Below are 17,585 nucleotides of genomic sequence, written 5' to 3'. Positions count from 1 at the left end.
AAATATACTTGCTTTTTAAATTTACATTTAGTCATTTAGCAGACGCTTTTATCCAAAACGACTTACAAATGAGGACAAGGAAGCAATTTACACAACAATAAGAGCAACAATAAATAAGTGCTATGCAAGTTTCAGGTATGCAAAGAAAGTGTAAGATGCAAAACATTAGTAATTTTTTTTTTTTATGTATTAGAGGAGGCGTCAGTGAGGGAATTGCAGATTAGTAAGGAAAGTAGAGACTAAATAGTAGTTTTTTGAAGACAGCGAGTGACTCTGCCGTTCTGATGCAGTTAGGGAGTTCATTCCACCAACTGGGCAAATTGAGCACGAGAGTTCGGGAAAGTGATTTCTTCCCTCTTTGGGATGGAACCACGAGGCGATGTTCATTCACAGAAATATGTTAAATGTTATCTAAACAATTCCAAAAATCCCTGCATTTTGTGAAATGCAACGAGATATGAAAACCTGTGCTACACCGCTATATGTTAGAGAGTAGCTGTTACTGGAAAAGCTAAATGTTTACAAAACTACTAATTGAAATTGAACCGCATCTATGCAAAATTACTTAGCTATTCAGGGTGACCAAGCAATTGGGATAGGATTTTCTTAACATGTGCTGCCATGTATATAGTGTTGAAATTTGATTGAATTTTATTGGAACATAAAATTGTGTAGATATTATCTTGCTAACTATCCTGTTTTTCTCTCTCCCCTCTTATCTTTGTTTTCCAGGGTGAAAGAAAACACGCCACAAATCCAAGGTCTAAATGGACTTCTGAACTGTCTACTGTAAAGAACCCTTATACTGGTTGAACTGTGCTATAAAAGGCAAGCGGAGACGAGGAGAGCTTGCATGATGGCTCCAGAAGGTATAGGGGAGCTTCGAGACTTGCTCTTTCTCCTGTTGCTATGCTTCACGCTATTGGCTGAGCTACTGGAGATGACTGCAGCGTCCTCACAAGGATTGGATGGGGAGGATGACATAGTGTGCCCTTCTGTGTGCCGCTGTGATGAGGATTTCATTTACTGCAACGACCGTGGATTGAGCGCAATCCCACCTTTGCCACCATCCGCAACTGTTCTTTATCTTCAGAACAATCACATTGACAACGCAGGGCTTCCTAGGTCCTTGGAGTATCACACTACTGTGCGTGTTATATATCTCTATGATAACGAGCTGGATGATTTCCCCATGCATTTGCCACCTTCGATAAGAGAGCTCCACCTCCAGGACAACAACATTAGAGTGTTGCCAAGGGCTGCACTTGCTAGACTTCCACTCCTTGAGAAGTTACATCTAGACGACAACTCTGTTTCTACAGTGAGCATTGAGGATCAAGCCTTTGCGGACAACCCTCGATTGCGCCTACTCTTCCTTTCCAGAAACCACCTTTCCAGCATCCCATCTGGTCTTCCTGCCTCACTCGAAGAGCTTCGTTTAGACGACAACCGAATCTCAACTATTCCCACGCATGCCTTCCGAGGTTTGTCCTCTTTACGTCGCCTAGTCCTGGATGGTAATCTTTTAGCGAATCAACGTATAGCCGATGATACCTTCTCACGCCTGTCAAACCTTACAGAACTCTCCCTGGTGCGTAATTCACTTCAGACACCTCCCCTTAATTTGCCCAGTGCCCATCTGCAAAGACTCTCCCTACAGGACAATAATCTCATACACATGCCTCGGGGCTCACTTGATGGAATGCGCAGACTACAGCGCCTAGATCTTTCCGGAAACAATCTGACTACCCTTCCTAGGGGGTTGTTCAGGGATTTGGATACTCTGGGGCAGTTGCTTGTGCGGGGAAACCCATGGCACTGCGGGTGCAACTTGCGCTGGCTTCATGACTGGCTTGAGGCAAAAGGGAACACAATTACTGTGAGAGGCTTTATATGTCTGACACCAGAGAGAGTCCGAGACATGGCTCTCAGAGATCTTACGAATCAAATGGATGAATGTGAGCTGGCTGCTGCAGGGGGTGGAGGAGTAGGAGCAGGAGTTGGGGTTGGTGGGAACAGGATGAGTGGAGGAGCTGTTTCTACCACGCTTTCTCCCCCTCAAGGATCCCTCTTTACTCTCAGATCCAAGCGACCAGGCTTGGGACTTCCAGATTCAGGTTTGGACTACACATTAAGCAGCAGTGGTGTTGGGAAGAACCTGGCTCTAAATGTGAAACCCCTATCACATGATAGTATCCGCGTTACTTGGAGTGTAGCACAAACATCTTCATCCTTTCGATTAAGCTGGCTTCGTCTGGGGACGAGTTCTGCTATGGGTTCCATCACAGAAACCTTAGTTAGGGGTGACCGGCGAGAGTACCTACTAACTTCCCTACAGCCTGCTTCAAGCTACATCATCTGCATGGTACCTCTAGTGTCTAACAGTGGAAGCAGAAGTGGTTTGCCTGGGGGGGACGCAGAATCAAATGACGTTCCCGTTTGCGCCAGAACTGAAACATCTGATCCCAACCAGCCGGATGATGAACAAGGCGAAACCGAAGGCTCTGATCAAATGACTTCTCTTCCACTTGCTGGAATTATTGGAGGTGCTACTGCAATAGTTTCCCTAGCTCTGATCATTGCAATCTTTTGCTGGTATGGGCATCGTGCCGGACGCTTCACATCACGAGACCACTACAGTCATAGTAGTGCTCGCAAAAGCAAGAACTATGACGATTACATTGAGTCAGGCACAAAAAAAGACAATACCATCCTTGAGATCAGAGGTCCTGGATTCCAGATGACACCGATGGCAACAAGGCAGCCCATTCAGCCCAAACCAGTCCGAGAGGATTACATTATACACACCATCTTCCCCTCAAATGGCACAGGTTTATACAAGCCATCCCAAAACATCACCAACTCTGGCTACGGTACCAACCGTGGCTATAGAGAAGGAGGTATTCCAGATATAGATTACTCTTACACATGATAGATCTGACTTAGAAAACATAATTAGAAGTTATGTATTGCATAGATACACAGTTTTTAATCAACATGGGCTCTGCAGAATCCCTTTGTGCCTTCTGGTCTCCATTACAATGTAGCCTGCTGTTCATGACACTATAAAACTTTTAATTGGCCCAGATGCTTATAGGAAGCATTATAAATGTGGTGCCAGGAGGCGATGATGCCATTTCAGGTGGTGATACCAAATGCTATTTTCACCTCCCGGTGTAATGATCAGTGTCCCTGACATTGCTGTTTTATCTCTGGCTGGTGCACTGAGGTGAATTCAAGGGCAGCCCACACCGCATTCAGCTCCCAGACTGTTCATAGAGCTCAATGCCTACATGGGAGAGAAAGAGAGACTATCGTCTCGTAAAAATAAACATTCTGCTGTACATTTTAATATTTGTCTGCTATGAGCTGGATTTCATCCAAGATTGTGAGTCCTGCATCAAGCAAGATAATCTCTCTGCTAGGAGGAAACTGGAAATGGCAAGTGATCTTTCTGAGAAATGCATGGGATCACATGTATAGTTGATTTTTGGGGATATGAGCTGGAGAACATGACTACGATTCCTAATAAATTTAAAACAAGCATAAACATGGCCACAAAAACTACAGCAAGGTTTGAAATGCCTCAAAAACTAAATAAATTTGAAATCTCATTCACTTGAAAGCTGCCTGATGCTACTCTCGTAACGTCTAAGAAGCGTTATAGTGACTGTTCAAGTTTCAGACTGGTGTAAAGTTGGGAAGATGATTGAAATGGGCTTATGTGTTTTGAGGAACTGTTCATTTTTTTTTATATAACTGCAACTGAACCCTGGTGTGTTGATAGATACACAAGTACGCAAGTTAGATATTGGACACCATCATGACTCACTTTTTTTACTCTGATTGCTGTTTGTTTTACTTTATTTTATTACTATGAAAGGCCTGCTGATAGCCAAAATGTAATATTCAAACATGGGTTTTCACTTACTCAAGGTTAAATCCCCCAATCAATCAGAGCCAGACAAGCCAAGCTCTCTCATTATTTAAACAAACTTTCAAAGTGTTCACCAACATGAAGGTCTCACCTCTTGTATTTGTCAAAATCACATCAATATGAAGGAATCTTTCCCTACAAAAATTCTAAATGTGCTTGTTTCAAAAAGATTGTTATGTTTCTATAAATATTTTCCACAAAGACTGTTCTGTTAAGCTGGCTTATGGTTTGCAGGTTGCTTCTTAGCCACATTCTTAGCACAAAATAATATTCTTTAATCACTTAGATTACCTAGAGATGATGTTCACCACAGCTTCAGGTCTTAGGAAGAAGAAGACAAAGGGTTTTAGAGGGAAACCAGGAATTTGTACCATAACACTGTGGACCTTCACTGTGGAGATAGAGAGTGTATCAGAATGTTGTATAATTTTGTAAGGTGGTGATTTTCTTTTTTTGCTAAAAATAATTATTTTTCCTTGTGTCAATGCTTTCATCCCATTCATTAAAGCCAGCAGTTAGACAATAAAAAGATATTCTAATATTAGGGATTTACTGATTATTTACTTGCCCTCAAGTGGTTCTCCAAACCTTTGAGTTTCTTTCTTCTGTTAAATAACGAAGAAGATATTTTAAAGAAAGCTGAAAACCTGTAATCATTGAAGTCCATAGTAAGGAAACCAAACACTAATGTCCCATTTACACGGGGCTTCAGCGTCAACGCTTGACTGAAGGCGTGTCTGAAGTTGGGGCTGAAGCGATCGTCATAGAAGCGTCAGCCAATGAAATTCAGTCAGCAATAGGCCACTGTCTAGCTGTTGTATTTGCATACAGTGATCTGGTTGGCTGACGCTTCCATCAGCACTTGAAAAGTTGAGCTAGTCCCAACTTCTGCAGCGAGCAACGCCGTTGGATCCACAATGCAGTTCGGCAACGCCTGACGTCACCCATTCAAAGTAAATGGGAAGCGTTGACGCTGACGCCCTGTGTAAATGGGGGGTAAGTAGGTCAATAGTTAGAGGTTTCCAGCTTTCCTCAGAATATCTTTTGTGTTCAACAGAAAAAAAGGAAACTCATAGAGGCCCCGCTATACTTTAAACGATATCGAAGAACGAACTGAAATGACACTTTGAATAAAATTTGGCTGAAATAAAATTCTTCTGAAAATCCTGAAAATGAACCGCTGGAGAGTGCCAAATACATCCAAGGAGGTATTTTTTTTTTTTTTTTTTTGCTGTTTTTGTTTTTAGGAATCCACCAGAGGCCGCTGTGTACGCATTTTGAGGTCTCTAATTCCTGTTGCGAGTGCCATTCGCGACTACTGTTCTCGCATAAATCCACCAGAGGCAGCTGACTAACTGACCCACCCTCCTCCTTCCCTAAACCCAACCAATAGTGTTTTAAAAAGCTTCGATTAATCCGCCTTCTCACTTCCCTAAACACAACCGACAGTTTTCAAAAGCAGTCCAGATAAAGATAAGCCCTCGCCTGATTTTTACCACGTTTTCAGATTTTACCACATTCTCACACTGCTATTTACTTATTTGTTTTATTTTTTGGCTTCTGTTTTTGTCTTACCTGCTTTCTGGAACCATTCCTCACCGAACTCAGACCCTGTCGTGGTCAACTTCTCTCTGCATCTTAAGTCGACCGACGTACATGGCGAGCAACACACCTGCCTGGAAGTTTCTAGTATACCTGGAAAGAGGTTAAGTAGCTGGTTCAGGTGTGTTTAACTCCAGGACCGAGTTTGGGCACCCCTGCACTAGACAATTAGTGCAGACAACTCGTGTCTTTTCTATGAGTTAGGGCACACGGACAGCTCCATTCGATGTCTGTTCACGGCAAATGGACAACAATGTATGTAAGATATGTGGTGCACCTAATGAGGAAGACTCTTTGCTGGATGTTTATGAAACTGTTTTTCTCTGTCAGCTGCCATTGTTGTTTAGGAGTACATACGAGCAGCGTTACACATTTATAACCCACCTACTACAGCCCATTTTACCAATCCCCCCTCCTCAACCGCCCTCTTCCCCTTGTGCGCTGTTCAATTTCACTTTCTTCCGCGACTCCCCAACCCTCTTCACTTATGTCCGCAACAACCCACTGCTCTTCACTTTCGTCCACCGTCCGCGACACCCCTTTGTCATCTAAAATTCACGGATCCTATAGCCCGATCTGTTCCGGGACCTCGCAACTCAAAAATTAGGCACTGAGTATACCGTCACTTTTTTCAAATTTCTTTTCGCCCTCAAATGAATATCAATAAAGAGCTTCGTCTGAAGTATTCCGGGGCCTTTAAAGTTTGAAACAAGGAAAAGTTCCATAAATGATGACAGAATTTAAATTTTTGGGAAAACTACATCAGAAAAAAGCACTTATCCGAAAATGTACTATGGTAGATAGAGAGAAAAGGTGTTGCCATAACAGTTCTGTTCTACTCTGCTGTGTTTGTATTTGTGTATCTGAGGAAATGTGGAGAATTGAAGACAGCTTACACTGCCTTGTATTTTATGTACTATTTGGCAATGTACTGTACTTGTCAAAACCAGGAAATGGAAAGTTGGAGACAAAAGAGTGAAAGCGAAGTAGAATGTTCTATACTGAGAAAGAGCAAGATATTAAACAAATAAAACATGGATTTTTTTGAAGCAGGGGCCCAACTGAAATTAAGCCTGTGGTGCTGAGCTGTGCATGAAATGTTTTTTCATCTTTGCTATCTGCTGCGGCGCCGGCACTTTGTCTTTCTCCTTTAGCTCTACACAAAGAAATGCTCCTAACTTCTGTTTCAGAGATGGAAATGAATCAAGACTTCAGAGAGTTTCGGTACACATTGGTTTTACAGCAGTTCAGCCTCACAGTAAGTCTTTTTTTGTACACTGAAAGCATTGGTTTGATTTTAATGAGACGTTTTAAATCTTTTATTTAAAAGCCTGTAGATTGACATCTGGAAAATTGAGATAAAGGTGAAGGGTGCACAGGATTGATACGGACAAAACTCTACTCACTATCCACTGCACTACTGTTTTGATGACAGACCTTTTCTGATCTGCTTTATCAATTGTTAGTACATTTTATCTAGTTAGAAGTGGCTTTACTTAAAAAAAAAGGGAGGGGGGAAGAAAATGGTTTCATCCCAGCAGGCACAGGACATCAACATGACGTAAGATTAAAGTCTTATGACTTATGATTGTCATGTGGACGTTGAATTTTGTTTGGAAATGAAAATTGGGTTGATGTCAGAACCCAACATTAGGCTGACGTCATTGTCCAACATCCAACCTAAAATCAACCAGATGTCTAACGATGTTACAGCTTGCCATTGTGTGGACATTAAAACTATGACGTCTATCAGACGTTTGATTTTGGTTGCCACAACTGAAGAATTAATGTCAGTATTTGACATCAATATGACGTTGGTTTAAGATGTTTGCTCAACAGATTTTGGTCACTTTCCAGCACAGCCTTAAATCAGCCAAATATCAACGTCATTTCATGTTATTGTACGTTAAAATAATGTTGTCCATCATTACGACCTAAATCTAACCTATTATAACTGTCTTATGGTGTTGTCTGCCTGCTGGGGTTGTTGTCTCACGCCCCATTCACTAGGGGCGTCAGCGTCAACGCTTCACATTCACTTTGAACTGCATTGTGGATTCGTCGGCGCCGCTTCAGAGGCGTTGCTCGCTGCAGAAGTTGGGACTAGCTCAAATTTTCAAGCACCGATGGACGCTTCAGCCAATCAGATCGCTGTATGCAAATACACCAGCTAGACAGTGGCCTATTGCTGACTGAATTTCATTTGCTGACGCTGCTATGACGATCGTGTCAGCCCCAACTTCAGACACGCCTTTAGTCAAGCGTTGACGCTGAAGCCCCGTGTAAATGGGGCGTCACTCTTGTGTTTTTTTATCAAATCTAATATGAACTTGACAAGCAATGGGCGGAATTTTTATTGGAACAAAATAGTTCAACTATATGTTAATGCAGCATATTGATACAAATCCAAAATGGACAAAACCCACCAGGCACAGGACGTCAACATGACATCAGATTGTTGTTGTACCCCAACACCGAGGGACGTTGGGTGGAAATTAAAATCGGGTTAACATCAGAACTCAACGTCAGGCCTACGTCAATGTCCAATGTCAGACAGATGTTGGATGTTGGTCACTTTCCAACGCAGCCTAAAAACAACCAAGTATTAACATCTAATGATGTTACAGCTTGAAGTTGTGTGGATGTTACCACTATGACGTCTATCAGACATTGGATTTTGGTTGCCATACCTGACAAATAAATGTCAGTATTTGACGTGGATATGATATTGGTTTAAGATGTTGGAATAAATATCAACGTAACTTGACGTCATTATCGGACATAAAAATAACATTTTCCTAAAACGCTGGCTAGACATTGAATTTTGGTCACCTGATATCACGACCTAAATCTAACCTATTAGTAACGTCTCGTGGTGTTGTGTGTCTGCTGGGATTGTTGTCTCACTGTTGTGTGTTTTATGAAATCTAATTTGACATCAATGGGCGGAATTTTAGTGGAACAGGAAAGTTTATCAAAACAGTTCAACTATTTGTTAATGCAGCATGTTGATACAAATCTAAAATGGACAAAACCCACCAGGTACCGGACATCAACATGACATCAACACACTCCAATGTCAGGGGATGTTGCATTTTGGGTGGAAGGGAGAAGCAGGCTAACAACAGAACGCAACGTCGGATTGAGTTTCCAATGTACGACGTAGTACATTGGATGTACGAGATGTCGGATTTGGTCACTTTCCAATTCAACGTAAAATCAACCAAATATCAACGTCTATTGATGTTACAGCTTGACGTTGTGTTGGCGTTACCACTATGACGTCTGTCAGATGTTGGATTTTGGTTGTCATACCTGACGAATAAATGTCAGTATCTGACGTCAATATGACGCTGGTTTAAGATGTTGGCTCAACGTTGGATTTTGGTCACTTTCCAACACAACATAAAATCTAAATAGTTCAGCTATATGTCAATGCAGCATGTTGATTGGAAATGGACAAAATAGGTCTATTAAAATTCTAATCAAATTCATACTTGCATTTATTCATACAATAAGGGATAGTTCACCCAAAAATAAAAGTTCTGTCAGTATTTATTCTCCCTCCTGTGGTTTTAGAACTTTTAAAATAAGATATTTTAAAGAAAACTTGGGTTGTTGGACCCATTGACTTCCATAGAATCTTTTTTTTTTTTTTTACTATTGATGTACGGGTCCCAGGAACCAGCATTTTTCACAATATCTTCTTTTCTCTGCTGAAAAATCCAGCTTAAACCAGCTTCAGACTGGAAACGACCAGCTAAAACCATCTAAAACCAGTTTGACCATCCTGGTTTAAGTTAGACATAGCTGGTTTTGGCTGGGCTTCCAGTCTGGCTAGGCTGGTCAAGCTTGCTTTAGCTGGTCATCTCCCAGCCTGTCCAGCTAAAACCAGGTTGGAAATGGCTGGAAACCAGCCTGGAAGTGGCCAAAACCCCTCTAAAACCAGGCTGGTCGATCAGCTAAAACCAGCCAACCATCCTAGGCTTGTTTAAGCTGGATTTTTCAGCAGGGTTGTGTTCAACTGAAGAAAGAATCTGAAGTGAAGGGTGAGTAAATGACAGAGTTTTGGGTGAACAATGCTTTTAAGGAAAATTTATGCGTCCATTTATCATCCACCAGTTCTTCAAACTGCTTATTGGAACAGGCTACTTGACATAGCAAAAATGAATGACACCGGATGACGTCAGTACTTATATATATAATATATATATATATAAAGTGATAACATTAATTCAAATTGAACTGAAAGAGGGATACGCTTAGCTTATTTTAGGGTGAACGAACTGCATTTATCTCAGGTATAATTTCCACTTGCTTTCAAAAGGATATTTGTTGCACCTCAAGAGCACTTAAAGCCAGTCGAATGAACTGTTATTATATTGCCCATGATTACTATAATTCAGATGTACGGAGCTTCTATAAAGGTTGCACGCTTTTGTAATTCAACAGGTGGAAATATAGGGTCTTACATTCAGGTTTCATCCTATAGATCGTATTTTTTTATCTGGAAATATTCAGTTCATTTGCTGTCTTCGCTTCTCTGATCTGCAGCCATTGTTTTCATCTGAATTTGCAGCATGTGCAAAGAAGGATTACAGAGTCTGTGTGTGTGTCCTTTAGCGTGATGACGATGTTCTTTAGGGCTTCAGAAAAACAGAGGCGTACATTAAAAGTATTTTCTGTTGCAATTTTTTCTGTCTGTTTATTTAAACCATCTGCAAATTCAGTCTCTCCTGCCGACTCTGACCAGCAGTTGTTCCACCTGCACCCCATTACCGCAGATGGCTCTTTGCTAACGCTCCGCTATACACACACATACACACGCGCACTTAAACAAACACACACTCCTTCTGTTGTCACCCCTGAGACACGAGCGCAACCTGCATACTCATTATGTAAAATAACAGCAATATTTTTTCAGCTCACACACAAGCTCTTCTCACTCCCAGGGCATCAAATGCTGTCGCTTGAGTTTTTGTATGTTAGCATAGGCTACATGCTAAAAGCAACATGGTTATTAAAAGATGAAGATGATAAAACTTTTTTTATCAATTGACTTTTTCTTAGTCAATCACATAGACTTTATGTCTTGTTTCTAATCCAAATATGAAAAAAAATCTCAAATCAAGAACCATTTTCTAGTCATGAAAAAATAGATGAAGTAAAAAATGTTGTCTTGTTTTCAGAAATATTATGTAAAAATTAAGTGATTTTTTTTCCTTAATACAAGTAAAATTCATTCATTCATTTTATTTTCGGCTTAGTGCCTTTATTCATCATGGGTCGCCACAGCGGAATGAACCACCAACTTTTCCAGCATATGTTTTACGCAGCGGATGCCCTTCCAGCTGCAAACCAACACTGGGAAACACCCATACACTCTCATTTATACACATACACTATGGCCAATTTAGTAAATCCATTTCCCCTATAGCACATGTCTTTGGGCTGTGGGGGTAACTGGAGAACCCACACCATCACGGGGAGAACATGCAAACTCCACACAGAAAGGCCAACTGGCCCAGCCGGGGCTTGAACCAGCGATCTTCTTGCTGTCAGGGGATCGTGCAACGCTGCGTAAAAACGTGCTGGATAAGTTGGCGGTTCATTCCGCTGTGGCGACCCCTGATTAAAAAAGGGACTAAGCCGAAAAGAAAATGAATGAATGATAATATTGTAAGTTGTAACTCAAAATAGTAAACATGACCCTGCTGAAAAATCCAGCTTAAACCAGCTTAGGCTGGTTGGCTGGTTTTAGCTGGTTGACCAGCCTGGTTTTAGAGGGGTTTTGGCCATTTCCAGGTTGGTTTCCAGCCATTTCCAGCCTGGTTTTAGCTGGTCAGGCTGAAAAATTACCAGCCAAATCCAGCTGAAACCAGCTTGACCAGCCTGGTTTAAGCTGGATATAGCTGGTTTTGGCTGGACTCCCAGCTTGGCTAGGCTGGTCAAGCTGGTTTTAGCTGGTCATCTCCCAGCCTGACCAGCTAAGACCAGGCTGGAAATGGCTGGAAACCAGCCTGGAAGTGGCCAAAACCCCTTTAAAACCAGCCTGGTCGACCAGCTAAAACCAGCCAACCAGCCTAGGCTGGTTTGAACTGGATTTTTCAACAGGGCGAATGACAGAAATATATAATGAATGTCAATGCTAGCCAGTTATATTAGAGCTGACAAGAAATGGATATCAAGTCTTTGGTGTCTGAGAACACAGAACGTTCTCATAAAAGTCACAGCGACTACAAAAACATCAACAAAATAAGAAGTTATGTGACAAGGAATTGGCATTCTGTTTTATTTGCCATCAAACTGTTGTTCTGTGTGTGAATCCTGTACAAAAGACACAACAGTAATAGTGTGATTGAGGTCTATACTGTGCTTTCATAATGTGACTAAAACAGAAATACTCCACATCTTTACTTGATTTAGATTATGACATTAGCCAGATTAAGGTAATCAAATATATTGAGTATTGTCTTAATCGTGTTAATCCCAGAATATTGTTGTTCATGTAAACATGCCATGCGTAACTGTGAAACAGAGGCTGATTTAAAGGGATAGTTCAACCAAAAATGAAAATTTACTCACTATTTACTCACCCTCAATTGTGTTTTAAACCGTTTCTTTTTCTGTTGAACAAAAAGAAGATATTTTTTTTAAAAAAGCTGAAAAACTGTAATTATCGCCTAAAGAAATACTATGGACATCAATAGTTGCAGGTTTCCAGCATTCTTCAAGATATCTCCTTTGGTGTTCAACAGAAGAAAGACACCCAAATAGGTTTTGAACAAGTAAAAGGTGTGTAAATTTTCAGTTTTGGGTGATTGGGTGTATTTTGTTTATTTTAATTGTGTTGTCCTATATATTTATTTTATTATTATATTGTCATTTAAATAATTTAAAGCCATCAGAAATGAGATATACACTCACTTAGCTTACATTCTGTTGATGCTGTTTTTAAAAAGCAAGTGAGCAAACACTTTTAGCATGTTCTCATTAGCTATTCACTTACTGTACGGTGGCTGAGAGAGCTCAAAATGGTACTAGTTAAGAAAACAAAAACAGTAACAAATTAGGAAAACACTCAAATTCTCAAAACACATGCAAATAAAGATACACACTGCAAATAGTGCAGACTACAGTGCAAATGTGTCGGGGATACTAAAAAGTGTTGCACCTTCCTGTTTCCTGATTTGAGTCAGTGGTGTTGTTGGAGATCTGAGAGGTGAGTTTTTAAACTTATTTTAACGTCCCTTTCCAACATTTTTTTTTTTTTTGTGTTGCCCTATATATTAATTCTAATGTTATATTTTACTTTTTTATAAACCCGTGAGCATGCAGGAATTCCCTTATTAAGCAAAATTTGGAAAACGAAAAGATCTTATAGTCCATTTTCTGCTCAAAGCCATCAGAAATGAGATATACACTCATTTAGCTTACATTCTGTTGATGTTGTTTTAAAAAGTAAGTGAGAAAACACTTTTAACATGCTCTTATTAGCTATTCACTTACTGTATGGAGACTGAGAGAGCTCAAATTGGTTCAAGTTAAGAAAACAAAAACAGTAACAAATTGAGAAAACACTCCGATACTCAAAACACATGCAAATACTGAAACACACTGCAAATAGTGTAGACCAACAACGTGGATTTGTGGGGGATCCTAAAAAGTGTTGCACCTTCCTGTTTCCTGATTTGAGTCAGTGGTGGTGTTGGAGATCTGAGAGGTGAGTTTTTAAATTTATTTTAATGTCCCTCCCTAACATTTTGTTCTTCTTGTTGTTTGTGTTGCCCTATATATTCATCCTATTGTTATATTTGACTTTTTTATAAACCCGTGAACATGCAGGAATTCCCTTATTAAGCCATGTTTGAAAAGCAAACTAACTTGATAGTCAATTTTGTGCTCAAAGCCATCAGAAATGAGAAATATTTCCACTTAGCTTGCATTCTGTTGATGCTGTTTTAAAAAAGTGAGTCAGGAAAAAACTGAGCTGGGGTGCGTTTCCGAAAACCCTCATTAGCCAACTAAGGTCGTAAGTTCCGTCATTACATTATAAAGTAGTTTGTTGATTTGGCGTTTCCCAAATCCGTCTCAAACTCCACAGAAGTTCTCAAACTGCGTTGCAAACTTGAGCACTTGAAACTCCACCTGTGGAGCTGTAGTTAGAAACATAGTTTCTGGCTGTGTTCTATTTTTTTTTTTTAAAAAAGCATTAAGTCATCTGAGCTGTATTTTCCTTTCAAAGTATTATTACAGTCCAGTTTTAGTGACCTTCATATTGACAATTGTGCTCTCTTCTGACCTATTATTTAAAAGCGTTACGTTACATCTCCAAAGCTTGTGAAAACCAAAAACACAGCATACGTTAATGTTTTTAATTTATAGTAGGTTATTTATTAAGTATCTGTACTGTAGATGACATGGGCCTGCTGGTTAAAGCATTTCTGCAGTGGTTTGCATGTCCAGTTGTTAAAGTATTCATTCATTTATTTTATTTTCAGCTTAGTCCCTTTATTAATCCGGGGTCACCACAGCGGAATTAGCCACCAACGTATTCAGCATATGTTTTACGCAGTGGATGCCCTTCCAGCCGCAACCCATCACTAGGAAACCCATACACACTTATTCACACACATAAATACACTATGGACAATTTAGCCTACCCAATTCACCTGTACCGCATATAAATGATGTTGATGATGACGATGATGATAATGATGATGATGAATATTATTATTATTATGTAGGATGTTATTTATTTATTTGTCTTTGGACTGTGGGGGAAACCGGAGCACCCGGAGGAAACCCTCAAAAACGCAGGGAGAACATGCAAACTCCACACAGAAACACCAACTGACCCAGCCGAGGCTCGAACCAGCGACCTTTTTGCTGTTGGGCGACAGCAGTACCTACTGCACCACTTCGTTGCCATTGTAAAAGTAGAATTTTCAAAAAAAATAAAAAATTAAATAAATAAACAACATCCTACATAATAATAATAATAATATTCATCATCATCATTTATATTATTAATTTTATCATGAAAGTTTTCATTTCTTAATAAATAATAAATATTAAATTACATTTCTTAATAAATAGCCTCATTATTTATTTAATTTTATGATTTATATATGATTTTAGAATATGTGTTGGCTTTTGTAGGTGATTTTATTATTTAAAATAGAATATGTATTGTTCTCAATAATATTTGTAAAGGAAACACAGGCCCTATATGTGCCATTTACATATATTTCAATTAATATGGAAAGCGAGTGCATATTTTTACCAAAACTAATATTGGATTATTTTTAAATGAGTGTGCGTGTAAAACAATACAATTTGCACAAAGAATTCATGGGGTTCTTCTTTTAAGAGTTCACACTTAGCTGATGATTGATTATAAGCAAGTTTTAACATGCTGTCCCGGTAGAGAGCCCTGAGCTCAAGAGGTCCTTGAGCCCTGGGCTCCCTCCTGTTTGCAGGGCGATTGGGGAGCCTTGAGCTCAGGTAGATCTCAACAACTCCCACCTTGATAATAGCTGATGACTAAAATGAAGGCTATGAAGAGATATGCTGCAGGATGAGAGATTGACTGTAGTGCTAAATTTAGATTGATCAATTCACTTGTAGTTCATGTTTTTGGAATGTGGGAGGAAACCGGAGAACCCAGGGAAAACCCACGCGAGCACGGGAAGAACATGCAAACTACGCACAGAAACGGCCGCCGGCCTGTTAAAGGAATAGAACCGGTGACGTTCTTGCTGAGGCAACAGTGCAAACCACTGGGCCGCCGTGCCGCCCTATGGAGGGAAAGGTGAAGAGGTAAGGATGGAAGGGGGATTCTTTAAATCGAAGATGACTGTAGTGAAAAACCCTCGCTCTTTATAGTGGGTTAGAAATGGCCTGATTGGTGGATCATACATGCTAATGCAGAACCAGCCTTGTTCAATCATAATCACGGGATCCTCTCGAAATTAGTTTATGAATAAACATCACTTAAAGAAGTTGTTACTCCACCAGCATCATTAAGGGCATTTTAAGTTATAACTACCAGGGTTTAAACGATGGATCTATGACAGAGAAACTAGAGTTTTGGGAAACACTCGTCACTACATTGTTATTTCCCCAAACGATGCATCGTACTAGTTCAGCCGCGAGTTAAGCCGATGTTTAGGAAACACACCCCTGGTCTGGTTTGAGGATCCTGCCCCGCTAGAAATGTTGGGTTTTGGTGAGCTATCCATTTATCAATAACCTGGGCCCGGTTTTTCAAAAGGTTTAATCCGGATCAAATTGATCCAGATTTAGTAATTCTGTTTTTGCGATCCGTGATCAGGTAATCCAGCTTACTTTTTGAGCCAGTTTTTCAAAGCAACATTGGATTGGATCAATCTGATCCGGATTGAAACTTTTCAGGATCACTAAATCTGGATTACCAGTGCTCAAACAGGATAGGAAATCACAATGTAGAACTATAGATATGTAAAGAGCTACAAGTAGAATAGCCAGCGTAAGGTCAATATAACTTAATTTTTTTTTTAAATGAAAACTAAGAAAATGTAATAAATATTAAATTAATAATAATAATAATAATAAATAAGAAAAACAAGAAAAAGCCCACCCCATCCTCTTCCAGCAGTCCGCTCATCTGAGACCTACAACACAAACACTGTACATTGAGGATATTTATAATAAGTTTCAAATATAGATGTAAATAAAAAAAGACTTAATGTCAAAAACTCCACAATAAGTTCAGACTTCCTCATCTGATGTGGAGAGAGCAGCTTGTCTGAGCGTATCCTTTAGGAGGCGGATCTCAAGTCTGGCCTTGGTTTGCTGCAGTTTGGTCAGAGTCAGTTGTTCCTCTGCCAGACGAAGCTGTGCTTCTGCCCTTTCAGTCTCTTTTTGCAATTGTTGAAAGAGATTTCAAAAATCAGTCATTGCCATTTCTTGCATTTTTTGTTTATTCTGTAATCATTGCATGCATATATATATATATATATATATATATATATATATATATATATATATATATATATATATATATATATATATATATATATATATATATATATATATATATATATATATATATATATAAATATAAATTAGAGACAAAATAAAATTGATTGTATTTGGTCAATTTTCACAGCTGTTTGGGGGATTATTTTATGAGGCCAAACTCTTTCTACTTTGCTGGAGGCCTATACAGAAAGGCTAAATACGTTAAACCCAATAATCACTATAGCCTGACAGATGAACAAATAAAATTAAAACCTTATGAATAAATAGTATATCTCGTAAGAGACTGCATGATCCAAAAATAGTAGTGTTTAATAAATTTTTTAAGTTTTCATTACATTTTAGGCATGAAATCCATGATAAATCCACCCTTCTGATGGGATCAGTTTAATCCAGGTTTTTTGGATCAAAGTGATCCAGATCCTACAAAAAAGGTCTGAAAAACCCAAACTAAAGGTTTGATCCGGATCAAAACCAAGATTGGATTACGTGATCTAATCCGATTATGTAATCCGTTTTTTCTTTTGAAAAACCCATTTTCAAGATTTGATCCAATCCCTTATCCAAAATCCTAGTGGATTACTTTTGAAAAACCGGGCCCTGTTGTTGGAAACCTTGGGTTTCAGTTTGATTGTGATCTGAAATTTAACAAACAAATAAATTCATAAAATAAATCAAAAGGCAAAAGTGAAGCAATTTCTCTTTTAACGACCTTGAGAAGGTAATCCATGCTATTATTTTAGTGAGACTTGACTATTGCAACTCTTTGTATGTGGCTATTAGTCAAAATGCCCTGAATAGATTGCAATTAGTCCAAAATGTTGCTGCGTGACTTCTGACAGGGACTCGCAAGTGTGAGCACATATCCCCAGTACTATCCTCTCTGAACTGACTGCCTGTTAGGTCAAGGATTGATTTTGAATGATTAATTTTTGTTTTGAATTCTTAAATTATCAGATCTTCTACATATATATAATCCTGGTAGGTCACTAAAGTCATTCGATCAGTTTATTCTTTTTTTTAC

At 39.4% G+C, this 17,585-nt stretch overlaps 1 protein-coding gene and 1 long non-coding RNA gene across 3 annotated transcripts in view; one reads left to right on the top strand and one right to left on the bottom strand.

Annotated features, from left to right (window-relative positions):
• flrt1a (fibronectin leucine rich transmembrane protein 1a) overlaps window positions 1–4,478 on the top strand; it is a 104,541-nt gene extending 100,063 nt beyond the window's left edge. For both annotated transcript variants that reach the window (XM_087254524.1, XM_087254523.1), the window contains one exon: window positions 733–4,478. In XM_087254524.1, the coding sequence (XP_087110650.1) occupies window positions 854–2,932 (2,079 nt within the window). In that variant the 5' untranslated portion in view covers window positions 733–853 and the 3' untranslated portion in view covers window positions 2,933–4,478. The remainder of the gene's footprint in view (window positions 1–732) is intronic.
• LOC147844505 (uncharacterized) lies at window positions 3,037–10,228 on the bottom strand. The gene is made up of 2 exons (XR_015492105.1): window positions 5,633–10,228; window positions 3,037–5,284 (listed from the first exon to the last, which is right to left on the bottom strand). It is a non-coding gene; the product is annotated as an uncharacterized LOC147844505 (long non-coding RNA).
• Window positions 10,229–17,585: the final 7,357 nt, after the last annotated feature.

This window comes from Danio rerio, chromosome 5 (genome assembly GCF_052040795.2).
Source record: "Danio rerio strain M-AB ecotype USA chromosome 5, GRCz13ab, whole genome shotgun sequence".
NCBI lineage: Eukaryota > Metazoa > Chordata > Actinopteri > Cypriniformes > Danionidae > Danio > Danio rerio.
Note: the sequence above shows the minus strand (reverse complement) of the source record. Positions and strands in the feature narration are given on the sequence as shown.